This window comes from Bactrocera dorsalis, chromosome 4, assembly GCF_023373825.1.
Source record: "Bactrocera dorsalis isolate Fly_Bdor chromosome 4, ASM2337382v1, whole genome shotgun sequence".
Taxonomy (NCBI): Eukaryota; Metazoa; Arthropoda; class Insecta; order Diptera; family Tephritidae; genus Bactrocera; species Bactrocera dorsalis.
In genome coordinates this window covers 52,441,271-52,457,390 of record NC_064306.1, presented here as the reverse complement: position 1 = coordinate 52,457,390, position 16,120 = coordinate 52,441,271, and the positions used below count along the sequence as shown (strand labels likewise).

Below are 16,120 nucleotides of genomic sequence, written 5' to 3'. Positions count from 1 at the left end.
AACAGCCGCTAGATGGCGCTAATGTAAACTCGCTGTAAACGCCACAGATGTCGCTGTGCATCATTTTCTTGGCTTCCGCGCCGCTTTCAGGCGCACTAATACTAATGCAACACGCACGCGCATCCGGCTGCAGCCAATTTGTGGTAAATTTGTACTGAAATTTAGCTGCTGCACCAGGCCACCATAACCGTGCAGCAGGTCGCCCGACCAAATTGCACTTTTGTCTTCCGCTATAGCAGCGGAAGTGCATGCTTTTAGGCGTTTCTGTGCTACAGAGTGTCACGAAGCGCAAATTCCATAGAAATGTTGCCTTTGCATGCCGCTAATGGCAGTTTGGCAGCATTTGCAATAATTTCAATAATTTTTTTTTTTTTGAGATTTCGAATATTTCAAACAATACATTTTTATTGCTAAAATCTAAAAGTAAGTAAATACATATGTAAATATTAAAATACGTAAGCTTGCACTAATAATAGAACATAATATGTTTGTTGCAATATATAAATGACTTCAAGCGCTTTTTCATTATGTGGCTCAATATTTTGTTGTTTTTTGTTGTTTTTAGTCAATGCTAACGCTCAGTCAGCAGCTGTGATGCATGAATACGCGCTGAATTGGCTGTGAGTTGGTTGGTTATACAATTTTTTCTGTTGAGTTAAACACTTCATCGCATATAAATACATACATAATAGACAATACATAAGCAAATCAATTTAACAACTTAAGCTGCATTAAAATTATACAATTATATGTTAAAATTACTTTTTTTAAACAAAAAAAAGAAAATTAATCAATGATTATGCATTTTATAAATTAATGACGAAACAGTTTCGTTAGCTCGAGCGCCAGACAAAAGGCTCATATGTTATAACTTTTGTTTTACTTATTTTTGCTTTGCTCAAAAACCATTTTTTCGCGAAAAATCGCACTTTTTATGTCTGCTGCTTTCTTAGTGCTAATTTGAGCGTGTCAAGCTAACTTTTAATGATGATTTTTGTATAACTTGAGCGCTCTGCGTTTGAACCCTGTTTGGCAGTCGTAGGGAAGACAAGTTATTGCTAATGTTAAGGCGTCTAAATACGGGTGACCATATATCGCAAAAACGATTTCATTGCCGAAACGTCTTCGTGTATCCTGGCTACATATACATATATATATACTTGTCTGCTTTTTACGCTTAGAACGACGCACTTGCCAACGCACATTTTGCTTTAAACTTAATAACAACGCTTAAACTACACGCTTCAAGCTTCAAGCGAACTCCTCCACATAAGTCGCCGGAAAGATGCCCACGTGATTGCCCAGCGCGCCCAGCCACCAGCCGTCCTCCTGCTTGGCGTGCACCTCGATGATGTCGCCCGGCGTCAGCTCCAGCTCGTCGTACAATTTCGGTGTATAACTGTATAATGCCTTGCAACGACTCAATATAACGGGTGCGTTGCCATTCGTGTTCGCATTACCGTTCATATTGCTCTGTCCGTTATGTAGCTCTGCCGCATTTTGGTAGATTGTAGGCGTCGTCGTCGTCGCCGCACCGTTAGACATGGCCGTGGCCGTGCCGTTCGCCAACATTGTGCTCTTCTCTATAATCGCTTTGTGTTCTTTGCGTGCTGAACTGTTTGTGTTGGTCGTCTGCTCGTCGTCTTCATCCTGCGAACTGAATTCATCGAAATCGGAGTCCTGTTGATTTGAACCGCCATCGGCTTGACCACGATCACTATACGGATCGTTGTCGATATGCGCCGGTATTGTCTTTGTCTTATCAATGCTGGCAATGCAAAGCTGTGTCTTGTTGCTGAGCGTTTCAATGTTGCTCTTGCTGCGACTGAACTTGCGCACGAGTATGTCCTTGCTGAGATCGGTACAGCTGGCGTTGGATATATTTGATGTTTGGTTGACGCATTCGTATTCGTTCTCCTGCACCGATGCGCTGTCGTCTTGACTCATGCGATCGTTGTTCTTCAGCCAGAGCGGCACTTTGAGTACGCTCTGTTGTAGGCCGGTGCGATCACGTGTAACCTGTTGGGATGGCAGTTAAATGATTGTAATTAAGGCGGTTATTTAGATATTAGAGTGTCTAAGTACCTGTATGTGTTGTGCCAGTGGATGTGACGATCTCGGCTTGTGATCCAACTCCAGTAGTGCTGAGTGCAATTTGAAGCGTGCACCCTCCAAATAGGTCAGCATCGATCGTATCTGTAAAGATAGCAATAGAATTGAAGATAGTCAATATTTTGGTCACTTTTGCGATTTTCTTTAATTATAGGCCTGTGAAATATTTCGAGATAAATGCATAACCTTTTGGAAGAAAAATACATATATTGCCATGAGAAATATTCCTTACAGGATGAGATCGTCAACCATTTGAGCTAATTTTTGGCATAATGTTAACTTAGCACAAGCCACGTGCTCTTCGTCATGGTTCATTAATATAAGGTATAAAGTCAACCCCATGGACAGAAGTCATTATATTGAATATATGAGCCTAAGAAGGAGTCTGAACCAAGTTTAGATGAGAAGGTTTTAAGTCACACTAAAAGAGGATGGATTACGCAGTAACAAACGAATCCCTAGCGGAATTTACAACATCTATACAGACGGCTCAAAAATGGCTGATTGAAAGGTCGTCGGGAGCTCCATCTCAGGCGACCGAAACACTGAAATATCTTCCAGACGGAAGTCAGAAAAGCGGATGAGGTAGCTAAAAACGGAGGAAAAGAACGTAAACATCACAATTCCCACGATAGCCGGGGAATTGATCCGAATTTTATCCGGCAAAGGGCTGTGTTTTCGGCGATCTGTCCCCGTTTGGATCGGTAAGTATTAATTAGGAGACAATAAAAGCAATAATGGCAATAATTTCACATTGTATTATGTCAGAGCATGTCCTAAGAAGCAGAGAGGCAGTAGATGCCTCCCAGAAATTTGCTGCATATATAGTTTGTTCCAAGCCACAAGGACGCTCCGGAACACGAATAAGCTGATGAGATTACCAAAGCTGTCGTCCGTCTGACTACTGAATCAGTAAAGGAAAAAGGAAAGTTACTAAGAACGACATACAATGAAATTTTTAAAAGGGCTGTCAGACGGATCAAGGCTAGATGGAATGCTTTTAGGACAATGCAGGCACATCAAGAACATGTGCAAGGGAGCGGAAGAAAAATACTTTCTACTCACATGGTCTCGAAAGGATTGCAGAACGGTTATGGTCTCAACCTACTGGCGAGCCGGATGGTCATTAATAACGACGATACATGCAGAAAGTGCAGGAAAGTAGGCATGAGATAGACGCTGGAACTCCACCTTTGCTTCTGTGTGGCCTTATCTAGAACTCGCCTTAGATACCTAAGAGCTTCGCAATTCGAGGAACTAGATGAAGTCAGAAAATTAGTTACAGCTTCGCAAACGGATCCGAATTTAAATCCAACCAAAGACTGATAACTCGAAAAAGCAAAGTTTTGCACCTAACGATGAGCCCTATGTTAATGGATATTGCAAAATAGTAAACGAACTTGAGAATTTCGTGGAAATTACTTTCTAGTTGATATCTGAGATTGTTTTAAGGTTTGCTTTTCTAAATTCACCAAAGAATTTGAGCCCTCAAGCAAGGTAAATCTTTATAATAAAAGTTCTAAGAGAAGGCTTTTGCGAATTTTTAAAATAAGTAATATAAACAAAAAACGAGCGTTAATCTATGCCAACTTACGTGATACAACTTGTCGGTGATATTTTGATTCTCTTGGTTGTTCAATGACTGGGAAAGTCCCTTTAGTCCATTACGCGAGCGTCGCTCACGCTCCAAATCCGCCTTGACCAACTGCAGCAGCTTGATAAGCGCATGCTTGCGTCGCTCCCGATTCATAGCCAATGTGGTGTGTTCACAATAGAAGTCCGGCAGCAGCTGCTCGCTGGGACCCTCCGAATTACGACGTATATTCTTAACCACCTGCATATCTTTCAACACGTTGCAGGCGTCGACTTGTGGCTGCAGTCGTTGCATTAAACCATCCAAAATCGGATTCATATTTGATGTGAGACGCGAGTAATTCGCAATGAAGTTTTTCATGCTAACCAAACGTTGGTTTTCGATATTCTGCAGCAGTGAAGAGCCGCGCAACACAGCCATCTCCCAATCGACGCGTGCGCGTTCGGCGCGTATGCAGAGCGTATAGTACTCGACATCGGCACGCTTGACAGCCTCCTCGGCCTTCTTACGTTTGCTATCCAATTTGGCGCAATCTTTCTCAGCGGATCTGATTTCCTTTTCGGCAGCTAGCTTATTGGGACCTTGATGTAGCAGCGCAATGGATGGTGATTTCTGTATTCGTACATCGAGTAAGGCATCCTGCAGTTTCTCATTCTCGCGTGCAGCTGTGTGTGACGATTTCTTGGCTTTGGACTCGCTGACACGCCACTCGGCTAGCGTGCGCGCGGCCTTGTCCACATTGCTCTCAACCTTTTTTGGATGAAAAATGGTGAGATAGAGGTTAGTTAGGTAATGTTGGGAAGGCGAAAAGTATTTCATTGCTGTTACTCACCGACTTTCTGGTTTTGTGATGTGCATCGATTATATTCTTGAGTGGTTTGACAATTTCATCTGTGAGTGAAGCCGACAGCTGGCGATGGATGTCGCTGCGATTCTCCATTTCGGTAGCAACACCACGCCAAGCATCGGCTATGCTGCCGGGCAGTTCGCGACAGGCTTTGTTCAATTTGTTGGCCATTTTCGAGAGAGATTTCGAGTATAACGTCTCAGACTCAACTCTGTGAGAGCAAAGTTTGGATTATTTTTTTGTACGAAAATAAAATATGAGTTGTTTACCTTTCTTGTAGTATCATTACCAGCTCCTTACCGAAGTCACCACCTTGTTTGACGTAGCGTCGCAATTCTTCGAAGCCATTTTGGCCCTGAAAATATGTTGGAAGCAACAACAAATTTAAAAATATGTAAATATTGTGAATGAAAATTGAAATTGTATTCAAAAAGCTACTTGGAAACCACAATTCAAAACTTATGGAATAAGATTTAAGTCATACGCGCTATAGGTCCTTAGTAAAAATCCTCAAAACCACACAAATATTAACTAGCAGTCTCTGTAAATCAAGTCTTTGAGTCTTACTCATAGGTTTTCCCATTTGAACACCCCCTAGACAAGTTCTAGACCTCAGCACTCTACTTACCTCCAATAATTTCGCGACCGCTGGTGTCTCATCAGCTGGTCGTTGCGTAAACGATGACTCTAAATCCTCCTCATTTTCAGCATTACCGCCGCCGCTTACATCTCCAGCACCACTACCATCCACTAAATCATCAGTACTAACGCCAAAAGCGGACGTTGGACTGGTTACTGGGGCGCCTTGTGTCGGTTGCAGATTGATACTAACAACACTCGTGTCGCTATCGCGCAGCACCGGCATGCCCACCCGACTATCAGCACCACGCAGCAGCACGCTACCATGCACGGACGGCGATTGACGACACTCGGAGTTGTTGAGACTGAGCTTAGAGGTGGCGACGCGTTGCAAATTTGCCTGCTTTTGCACCACTTCCTTCAGCTTGGTGCTCTCCTCGCCAATCCAGTGCTTAACGCCATGCCAACCCTTCCTAAGCTTCTCTTTATTATTATTGAAACTGATAAGACGCGAGTTTTTATTCTTCAAAAGCGTAATACGACGTTCGCTGGGCTTTAAATTGTCACGGTGTAGACAATATTCCAAATCGATGTCATCATTGAACTCCTCCGACTCGTTAATTTGGCGCGTGATCTCGTTGAGTTCATCGATGGAGACAAACAGATTTTGCGCATTTAAACTTTGACAACTCACCGACTTCAAATCGAACTCTTCAATGGTGCTGGCGTGACTCGTCAGACTGTTCTTCGAGCCGTGCTGATTGATCGATGCGTTGCTGGAGAAGACAACGCTGCGACGCTTGCCGCCATTCGTGTGGCGCATGTCCAACGAATCGACGCTCTTGAAGTGCAGCTGCTGCGAGAGATAGCCACAAACCTTCTGCTCCGCGCACATTGGTGTATTCGGATCACTTTTGCATTGTGGCGGTGACAACTCCACCGACGGCGTTGAGTTTTCCTTATCGGCGTCGTTTCCTTCATAATCGCTGGGCGCAAGGCTGCACTTGCTAACACCGAAGAGTTCCGGTAAACGCGGTAAGTCACGACAGTTTTCGAGATCTGCTGTGGTTAAGCTCATATCCAAGGTCATGGATGGCGTCTTTTCGAGAAAGATCTTCATCTCCGCGCGGTGTAGATTCTGCGCCGATTTCGAGTGTTGGCGGCGACGCAGCTTGGGTGGTGGCGTCGGTATGCGCGGTTTAGGTGGCGATAACACCTGCTCGACGGCAGTCGCAGTCAAAGTACGCTGTTCCACACTACTTGCAGGCGATTCGACCGATGTGGATGACACATTTTGCGTGTTCATCTCTGGCACAGGAAATATAGGTAATTTCAATAGAAGACGCGCATTGAGATCATCAAGTGGATCTGCCGGCTCGGTTGTGTGCTTTGGTGTGCCAGCCGATGCCAATTCGTAGCGCTCCTCCTCCTCAACACCAGCCGGTTCAGCTGGTTCATCTACGACTGGCGGTGTACTCAAAGCATCGGCATACACCTCCGTCTCGCTGCCCGACGACGGCATTTGCGGCGAAGAATGTATGTTGATCGTACGCACCATGGTGCTGGTCGCCGCTATGCCACCACCAATCTGCCGCAGACGCTCCTCACTCACATCAAAGCGATCCGCATCCAGTGTGGTTGTCGATATCAGCACTGGTGCACCGATTTCCAAGCGATGATCATCCGAATGCGCGCCGGTCATATCGTAACTGCCTGAGGCGACTTTCTGTGGCGAACTGCCTTTGCGGCCCGCATGATGTCGCCGTGTAATGCGATGGCTGAGCGTCGAGTAACGCTTCGTTAGTTTGTTGAGCAGACTGCTCGTTGGTAGTAAAGCGCTCACATTGTTGTTACTGCCGCCATTGTTATTCTCATTGTTGATGTTGTTATTGTTATTGCTATTTTCCGCATTTACTTTGAATTTTTGCGTGCGTAAACGATTCATTTTGCTCGACTCTTAACTAAGTACGCTGCTGCCGCTGCCGCTGCTCCTAATACACATTAATACTCGTGCGCGGATTAAAATGTCCACTTTGGCCGTGTTGTTGTCGCCGGGAGGGGTGCGCTCATTAACCTTAGGAATTGACGTTTGTTATAAAAAATTGTATATTTTCGTTTTTCAAAATTTGTTTTTGTTATTTTTAGTGTGAACGATGTGCAGAAAGTTTGGAGCGGAAGGCAAAGTACTATTTGTAGACTGTGCTGCCATTGAAACTCTGACTTTGGTGTTTACGAAAGTACTTAGTCAAAATTAATTACTTAAGTCAGTTAAATAAAAAATGTAAGTTAGTAATTGAAAACAATAAAATGTAGATAACTCAAATTTCAACTTTTAAGCCATGCCGTTATTGATGTAACTAACGAAATCCCAGCAATTAGTTCTTGTTTTTTAAGATATGAGGCATTTTCGTTATTTGTAGGGAACACTACCAAAAATTTAAATGTACAGTTTTTTGAATAATAGCTAATTTTGCAAAATATTAACTTCCTTAAACTTTTTATTGCAGATCCTCGAGTGTTTTGCTCCTTGAAAGGTTAAGCCATAAATATAATAATGGGTATAATCACTGTAAATAACTTAAAAACCGAAGCCAAATCGATTGCAGATATGTGATTGTACAGGTTTTATTCTCGCCTATAAAATCTCCTAGATGCTGATGGCTTTTTACGCACTGAACAGTCTAAGGCAATGCTGCACTCTACGAAGAATTATTTTTAGATCGAATCACTATAGCATATAGCAGCCATACAAACTGATCGATCAAAACCAAGCCCTTGTAAGGAATCTTGTGTATTTTTAAAGGATATTATAGCTTCGAACGGAAGTAAACTTTTTTCTTGTTTCTTACAAATACTGACTCATTAGTTTAGAACTTATTGCCGTAATAATATAATAAGAAAAAATTGCGAAATAGTTTCTAATGAATTTATAAAGATCCCATAAAGGCATTAAAAAAATTCCCTTCAGTTCCTTTTTTTCCACAAATAAAATATAATTATTGCAAGGAAGTTTTTAAAAGTAAACCGAAATTCGCTAAAAATTAATTAATTGGTCAATTCAATAGAGAATCGGTTGTGTAAAGTCCTAGAGTAGTCACGAGATGATTTTCAACAGTTTCCATTCCAATTTGTTGTAACGCAACTTCTATGAATAAATTCTCCGTAATAGCCACTTTTGGGGTCAGTTAGTTCATCGTTTTCGGTGAGCATAAGGATGGAACAGAATTTAGTTACTTTTTGATATCAACTTCAGCTTTTTTGACGAAAAAATAATATTTCATCCCCACGAAATTTTGTTTCACCAAAATATAGAAAAAATTAAAATTTCCGTCATCTGCATTGATACATATTACGAACCAACAATACAAAATTGCTTATAGTTTTCCAAAAGCTTCTTATATACCCAACGGTACTTCAATGCCACAAATAAACCGTAAAACCGTTTATGGATGATATAAAATCGAAAATGTCTGCATATTCCTGTAAACATTCCGGTAATAATTTTTTTTATTAGTGCGAGACACTTCTGTAGCTAATGAAAGTGCTTGTTGCTCATGATTGGTTATTCGTTAGACATCTAGAAACACTCTCACGAATAAAAATCGCAGATATATACGTGAAATATGTACGAACATCGTATATACTATGAAGGTTTTTATTAGGAGACATTGGTTAGACTTTAAAAATTAAATAAAATAAAAATTACGTATCACGTTTTGTCCAGGGTAAGCTTCTAAACTACAAAAGCGAAAAGGATAGGATAGTCTCAGTGTGTTTGGGACGTAGGAAGGTAAGTTTAAAACAAATTTCGTGAAAGAAAAAAATATGTATAAGTTAAAAATAAAAATACGCTTTGATATTTTCAAATAAATTTTGAGGTTACGTTCAAAAAGTTTTTGATACAAAATTTGTATAACTTCTCATTATCTACAACTTTGTTCATTACTTGTTTTTCGTTTGCAATGGGTTTCATCCTACTATACATACGTAGTTTGACAATTAAGTAATGAGACTGACTTTATTGCCGCGATTGTGGTAAACCTGTAACCTTGAAATTCCACCGGGGAAAACTGTGAATCAAGTCTACTATTGCCAAGTACTCGAAAGATTGCGAAAACGAGTCAACAGGGTGCGCCCAGACATCGCTCGTAACTGGATCCTTCATCACGACAACGCGCCGTGCCACACCGCCCTCAGCGTGTCCCAGTATTTGGCCTCTAAAGGGATCGCTGTTTTGCAACAGCCGCCTTATTCGCCCGACTGTCACCCTGTGACTTTTTTTGTTTCCTAAAACAAAATCGGTGGTCAAAGGAACCCATTTTGAGTCGATTACGGACATCCAGGCGGCCGTGACGAGGGTACTCGCGGACATCCCAGTCGAAGTGTTCCAGAAATGTTACGAAGCATGGAAAACGCGCTGAAATCGCTGTATAGCTGCCCAAGGGGACTACTTTGAAGGGGATGGCAGAGTTGTAGAATAATTTTCAAATATACGGTTTTTATGGAATCAGTCTCATTACTTAATTGTCATACCTCGTATATTACTTTCACTTTTTAAAATTTTTTAGTACATTTGCACTAGTCTAGTAACATCTTGGAGTCTTATACCACCAATCATATTTTCGCTTACATTCGTAAATAATATTGTCACGGCATCGAATACTTCATTGTAATAGTACTTAATATAAAACAAAGCAACGCGTGGCCGGACCTTCTAGTACTTAGATATATATTTATTAACTTTCAGTGACTATACAAAAGCTTAGTTTTTCAATAATCCCAAAATATTGTTTCATCAAGCATGAAGGTATTATCGAAGCATATGGAGTTATCATCCCTCAGTCAAGAAACCCTGTAACACCTTCCACCTAGGTTAGATGCTTGGTCAAACTTTTCCTACTACAATAAGCACTAAATGTCAGAGTTTTGACCGACAAGAATCTTAATAACAAAGTTATTCAAATCTGCGATATCGTTTTGGATAACTACAAAATGAGTAATGCAAAGGTAACATATTGAAAATATTTAAGGATTTAGAATTAAGGTGTTCGAAAGCTCGGTACGAAGCGAATACGGCTAACAATCAAGAGTTTTATCGAATATTAAACCGACTTTTTATTACCAAAATTTAATTTTCTTTACAATGCTACGAAATATTGAGCGCAATAATAATCAAATTATACAATTCCTCAGGACATCAATCATATCAGAAAAATTTGTACAAAAGCAGAAGTGTAAATGGAATTTTCAAAAAATCTGCATGCTTATTAGAACCAACGGCCATGCCTCATGCAATCTTTGGATTCTATTTATTTTCAGCAAAGACATACCTCGAATTCTTCGTTGGAGTCCACAAATGCTGACGCGTTTCACTTTGAACGAAAAGAAATTCTTAGCATTTCGCGCTTCAAAAAACTAAGCCAAATTCACTTTGTTGGAAACCTTATCGGAAATATGCAAATATTTCCAATTATTTCACCTTCCCTTCAGCTGCCGTGACACACTTCTGTAGCACATACGAAAATGTTTGTGTGTGTATGTGTCACAAGCACAATGGCGACTGCTCTCAATCACCTTCGACCCAGCGCATTCCACACTCAACACCCAACTGCCCGCCGCTGCCGCTGACCCCAAACACTTGGTGAGCAAATCGCTCTAAAAACTTTAACTAAAATGGTTTATGTTGCTGCTGCTGCTGTTGTTGTTTCTAGCTTGTGCAGTTGATTGAAGAAGAACAGACAACAGGTGAACACTTCAATTGTCAACAAGAAGCCAACTGTCAGCAGTGAGAAATTCAAATTTGTTGCATTGTTGTAAGTAGCGATTGTTGTTGCTGTTGTTGTGATTCTTGCTGTTGTCGCGTTTGCACCGTTTGTGTGGCATTTCAATCTTTTCTGTTGACTGCGGTAATACATTAGGTCAGTTCTTTGTGGACACAGCGAGCATGACAACAACAACACACAGTTTTGTTTTGGTTTTTTAAATCTTTTTATGTTTGTTTTCTGTTTTATATGCTTTATTTAAGGCCACTTGCTTTGTCCAAAGTTACCGTTATATGGTAAGCAGTAAGTCCACTTCACTGGTTGCAGTTGGTCAACACGTTTTATTGCCTGCTTTTTCTATTAGTTTTGCGGTCAAATAAAAAAAAACAACGAATTAACATTTTTTATTGTTTTTGTTGTCTTTTTATACCCTACACAGGGCAGATTACGTTTGCGACGAAGTTTGTTTGGAAATATTCGGGAACCTACAAAATACGTCTATAAATGCTCAGTGTGATGAGCTGAGTCAATTTAGCCAGGTCTGTCCCTAAGTTTTGGAGCTATCGATCTGAAATTTTGCAAACGACCTTTTTTTCTAAAGAAGCTATTCATTTGTGGAACGACCGGTATCGGACGGCTATAACATATAGCTGCGATACAAACTAACCCGTCAAAACCAAGGCCTCGTAAGGAAAAGTATTTCATTTAACAAGATATCTTGGCGAAATTTGGCATATAATTTCTTCCAAGGCAACGCTATAATTTCCGAAAAAATTGTTCAGATTGGACCACTATAGCATATAGCTGCCATACAAAATGATCAATCAAAAGCAAGTTCTTCTACCGAAGTTAACGTTTTTTCTTGCTTTTTTCTCATAATTTTTATCTTTGCTTTGTTATAATAATGTCATTTGTGCATCAATTTGTTGTAGGTATAGGCGCTGAAATGCCAAAAGGCGCTGAATATATAGCCAGTTGCTTGCATGATTGAAGATTCTTCGTTTTATTGCTTTTGTTTTGTTTTGTGGTTTATTTGATTTTTGTTTTTGTACCGTTTTCTGCACCATTTGCTTACCGGTATTTAACCTGGAAAATTTTCACCCTTTTTCAACCATTTTCACTTACTGGTTGGTCTAAGCCTAAGTTGCTTGGAAAAAGCGGTTAAGGCTCGACCATAAATATACACGTTTGTGTGATTATGTGTGCGTGTAGTTAAATCTTCTTTCACTTTATTGCCCACAGCACAAGGTAACGCACCCATTGGCCAGGCTTATCTTGTGCATTTAAGTGACATACACTAAATCACTACCATTAATCCATTAATTTAATATGTGGAAACCTTATAAATGGATTTTATAAATAAATGTGTGTGTGCGTGGTGACCTATAGGCTGTTCAATGAAGCATTTCAAATTTAATTTATAAAAAAAAAGAATGATTTTCAACAGTTTTTAAAGTCAATCAAAGGCCGGTTGAATGGTTCTAAAGCTCGATTAAGGTGTTTATTAGAAAGGTTCACAAAAAGGACCGAGAAGATGAAAAAAATACTTTAAATCCTATCAAACCTGGACTTAAACCGAAATGTTGTCTCCCCTTTTATCTTAAAAACATCTCCAGGAAACAAAAAAAATGTTTTGAAACTAAACTAACGTATGATCCAAGCTATCCGAACAATCTACCGCAAAGTATAGAAGATAGCAATAACTAAATGTCACAAATTAAAAAGAAAAACTATATAAAAGATAATAAAAAAATTATATTTTAAGATTCCTCTCTGAATCAGTCTTTGAGTTGAGCGTAAATATACTAAAGTGCTTTAACGCTTCGACTTGTTCTCGTTGTCCTCTAACTACATAAGAACATACAATCAGTGCAACACACTGATAACACACTAACCCCATAATTTCACTTTTTCCAATCAATGAAATTGCATCTCGACCATGGAGCCATTTAATGGTGCTGTTTTTAGAGCAACTTATGAGAATACCCAGTAGGAAATAGCAAAGGATTTTTCAATAGGGCACTACAAAAGTAGACCGATAGGGACAGCAAACGACGCCATATTTTTTCGCGCTCTTTTGACATTTCTCTTCAGCATAGTTTGTCATTTCATCGTGGAAAAATATAAAATCCAACAACCAGTCGAAATTATTAAAATTTACTACCGGAATTCGGAGTCAATGGCCTCAACTTTAAAAGCTACTTAAGCTTACATAAAAATGACATGAAAACGCTTTAAAAATAATCTCTTATTTTTTAGAAAAAAAAATAGAAATGGAAAATTGAAATTTCATACAAATTTCCTTCCACAACTCGAAGTCTCAAATAACTTGAAGTTTTTTTTCTGGGAATTATTGTGATTTGAGTTAGGAAAATTGAACTGTGTTTATAAGTGTATTCTCCGAAATCTTTACACTGATTCGGCAAATAGCTTGAGATACGTGAATGTAATCATATTACAAAATGATAAAAATCTTTTTCTCGTAAGTCTGTTTTTAGAGTGATTGATGAAAACTTCTCCGAAACGACTGATCAGCTTGATGGAAAAAACTACCTTCTTAAATATATTTGTCAGATAATTATCGAACTCTCGTTGATCAATACCAAAAGCTTTGTTAGGCTCGCTAGGACATTTCCGAAGTGTTCGATACCAAACGATGTTTCAGACAAGGCGACTCAGTATTGCGCGACTTCTTCAATCTACTGCTGGAGAAAATAATTCGAGCTGCAGATCTGTATAGAGAAGGTACAATCTTCTATAAGAGCAGCTGGCATACGCCGATGATATTGATATCATTGACCGACTGGAAACAAAGCAACGTGGAATACCTCTTGCCAACAGGTGCTACTTCAGACTGAGTAGGCAAATGAGAAGTAAAGTTTTCTCTACATGAACAAGGACTAAACTCTACAAGTCACTCATCATTCCCGTCCTGCTACATGGTGCAGAGTAGTGGACGATGACAACATCTGATCCTTTATGATCCTTTTCGCGTTGCGCTGTATGAGATATACGACGGCATTGACATAGTTAAGCGAATTAAAAGACAACGGAACTAATTTTTTCCTACAGGGCGTGCAGCTACCAAATATGTCTATTCACAATTGTATGAGCGTCTGTATATGCCACATACTCGTAAAAATAAATGTACTATCGGCATAATAAGCGCTGGTATTGTGGCAAATAAACCTAAATTATGTTGTGCATATTTTTAGTAGCAAATAAAATAAAATGCATAAAAGCTATGAAATGCCAAAGCGAACAGCAAGCAGAGCATCCGATCAAAATGAAGCAATCGCAATAAAATTACCCGCCGGCGACCAAGCAAACTACGTAAGTTAAGTACTTAACTGCTAAACTATACTAAAGAGGACAAAAGTTCAAGCATAGAGCAGAAATGCAATCGAAGGCCGATCGAACGGCAATTACTAAGAGATGAACACATACATACATATATTACTACAATTACTAAGAGATGAACACATACATTTAGTATATACATATGCAGAAAACTATAGAAATATGATAAAGTGGCAGAATCTTTTCTTCAAGCATATATTTTAATGATTTTTTAAGCGAAGGATACAGAAGAAACATCAAATATTTATATATATGCAAACATGACTATATTTAATAGTATACTAACACATGTACATACATATATAAATACATATTTCAGTTGTCTATGCCGCACAAGAGATACATCGAGGACTTCAGGGCGGTTTAATCGTAGAATATGCAACATCTGCAGACACTTGAAAGTTGCAAGCCTTCAAGTGCTGGCAAACACATATTTATGAACAAACATACTCATCGACATACTTCCTCAATTCAAGATAAACTTGTGATAACGTCGCAAAATTATGACTATGCGTTGCAATAAAATTAACAATTTCTCGCAAGAAAAAAGCAAACGCAAAATAATTGTATACATTGCAGACAAAAGCAACTCCCACTTCAATTACCAGCAAGTACACTTGCACTTGTGCAACAATGTTGCCAGGCTGCAGTGTTGCAGTATTGCTGTGGTGCGAGTTGTGCGGCGTGTTTGCATGCTAATTGCATACTTCATGGCGGTTGTCCTTTGTGCGCTATATGCACAACAACAAAAATAACAACAACCGGCTGTAGAATGGGTGTAAAGGCAATTGGACACACAAGTGGACAGCTAGTCTGCATAAGGTGCTGCATGAACATGAAGTAAAAGGAGAAAAACTAAAGTAAAGGAACTCAGCATTTATTTAAACGAGTATAAGAGCATGACGGCAAGAAAATAAGCATTAAGGTGAGTGAATTTTTTTTTAGCATGAAAATGAAATATTAGGAAGCAGCAGCTGTTAATGCTAAGACCTCGAATTTCTTTTTAGTTGACAAGAAGTTGGCTACAAATTTCTTTGAAAAAATTGGTGCACACCCTAATATAGATATACACATATGTTTAAACAAGTATGTGGCAATCTTATGCGCTTCATAAGCCAGCTATTGCAATGGAGCTGATGTGTGGAAAAGCGTTCTTAAGAAGTCAAGTGGCTTATGTTGCAAGACACCAAGAGGTTAGATGGCTGGATTTGCTGCGCTAAGGACACGCATACGTTAAGCAATAGGTGAGCCACCGAGTGGGTGCTGTAAAGGATGAATAGGCAATAAATGGAACAGTGTGAATGTGGATTAATGAGAATTCTTGAACTTTGAATAAAGAATGCAACGTCGGAGTTATTATTTAGGAGGTGTTAAGGCGACCAAGATTAGGAAAGGATATTAAAAGATAAAAATTAATGAAACGATGGTTGTTTATATTATGTTACGGTGTTCTAGCGCATGGAGTTCATGATCGCATAGAAAATTTTAATAAATAATCTCTTTCTCTTGAACTCCCAGCTGAGCTCTTTGAAGGCCAGTTCTAATGAATTTCTATGAACTAACAAGTAAACAGAAATGTATTTCGATCGATTTTGTAAAGCAGCACTTCTTATCTGATCTTCCTGAATATATATAACTTCACAAACTGATATCCCAGCAAAAACTCTCCTATTGCACGTCATATTGCTTTGCCACTTTTTATATAACACGTGTCTACAATGCAGTCCTTTATACATATCGCCTGCACATGTATGAAAAACTGAACGAAATCTGTTGAAAAGCACGCACAAATGTACATATATCTACAACATTACAAATACCAACAAATAAAGAAAAACATAAACCCGCATACATAAAAACATTACG

The 16,120-nt window shown here is 39.4% G+C and overlaps 1 protein-coding gene across 7 annotated transcripts in view; it reads right to left on the bottom strand.

Moving 5' to 3' along the window:
- Positions 1-385: 385 nt before the first annotated feature.
- The window catches only part of LOC105224354 (SH3 and F-BAR domain-containing protein DDB_G0274695), a 111,412-nt gene continuing 95,677 nt past the window's right edge, over positions 386-16,120 (bottom strand). For 5 of the 7 annotated variants that reach the window (XM_049455795.1, XM_049455798.1, XM_049455797.1 and 2 more), the window contains 5 exons: positions 4,823-4,908; positions 4,539-4,764; positions 3,707-4,456; positions 2,086-2,196; positions 386-2,019 (listed from right to left, as the gene is read on the bottom strand). In XM_049455795.1, the coding sequence (XP_049311752.1) occupies positions 1,252-2,019; positions 2,086-2,196; positions 3,707-4,456; positions 4,539-4,764; positions 4,823-4,908 (1,941 nt within the window). In that variant the 3' untranslated portion in view covers positions 386-1,251. Of the gene's footprint in view, positions 2,020-2,085; positions 2,197-3,706; positions 4,457-4,538; positions 4,765-4,822; positions 4,909-5,181; positions 7,207-10,462; positions 11,252-16,120 lie in introns of all 7 variants that reach the window. The other 2 variants (XM_049455794.1, XM_011202408.4) reach the window with 2 other exon arrangements.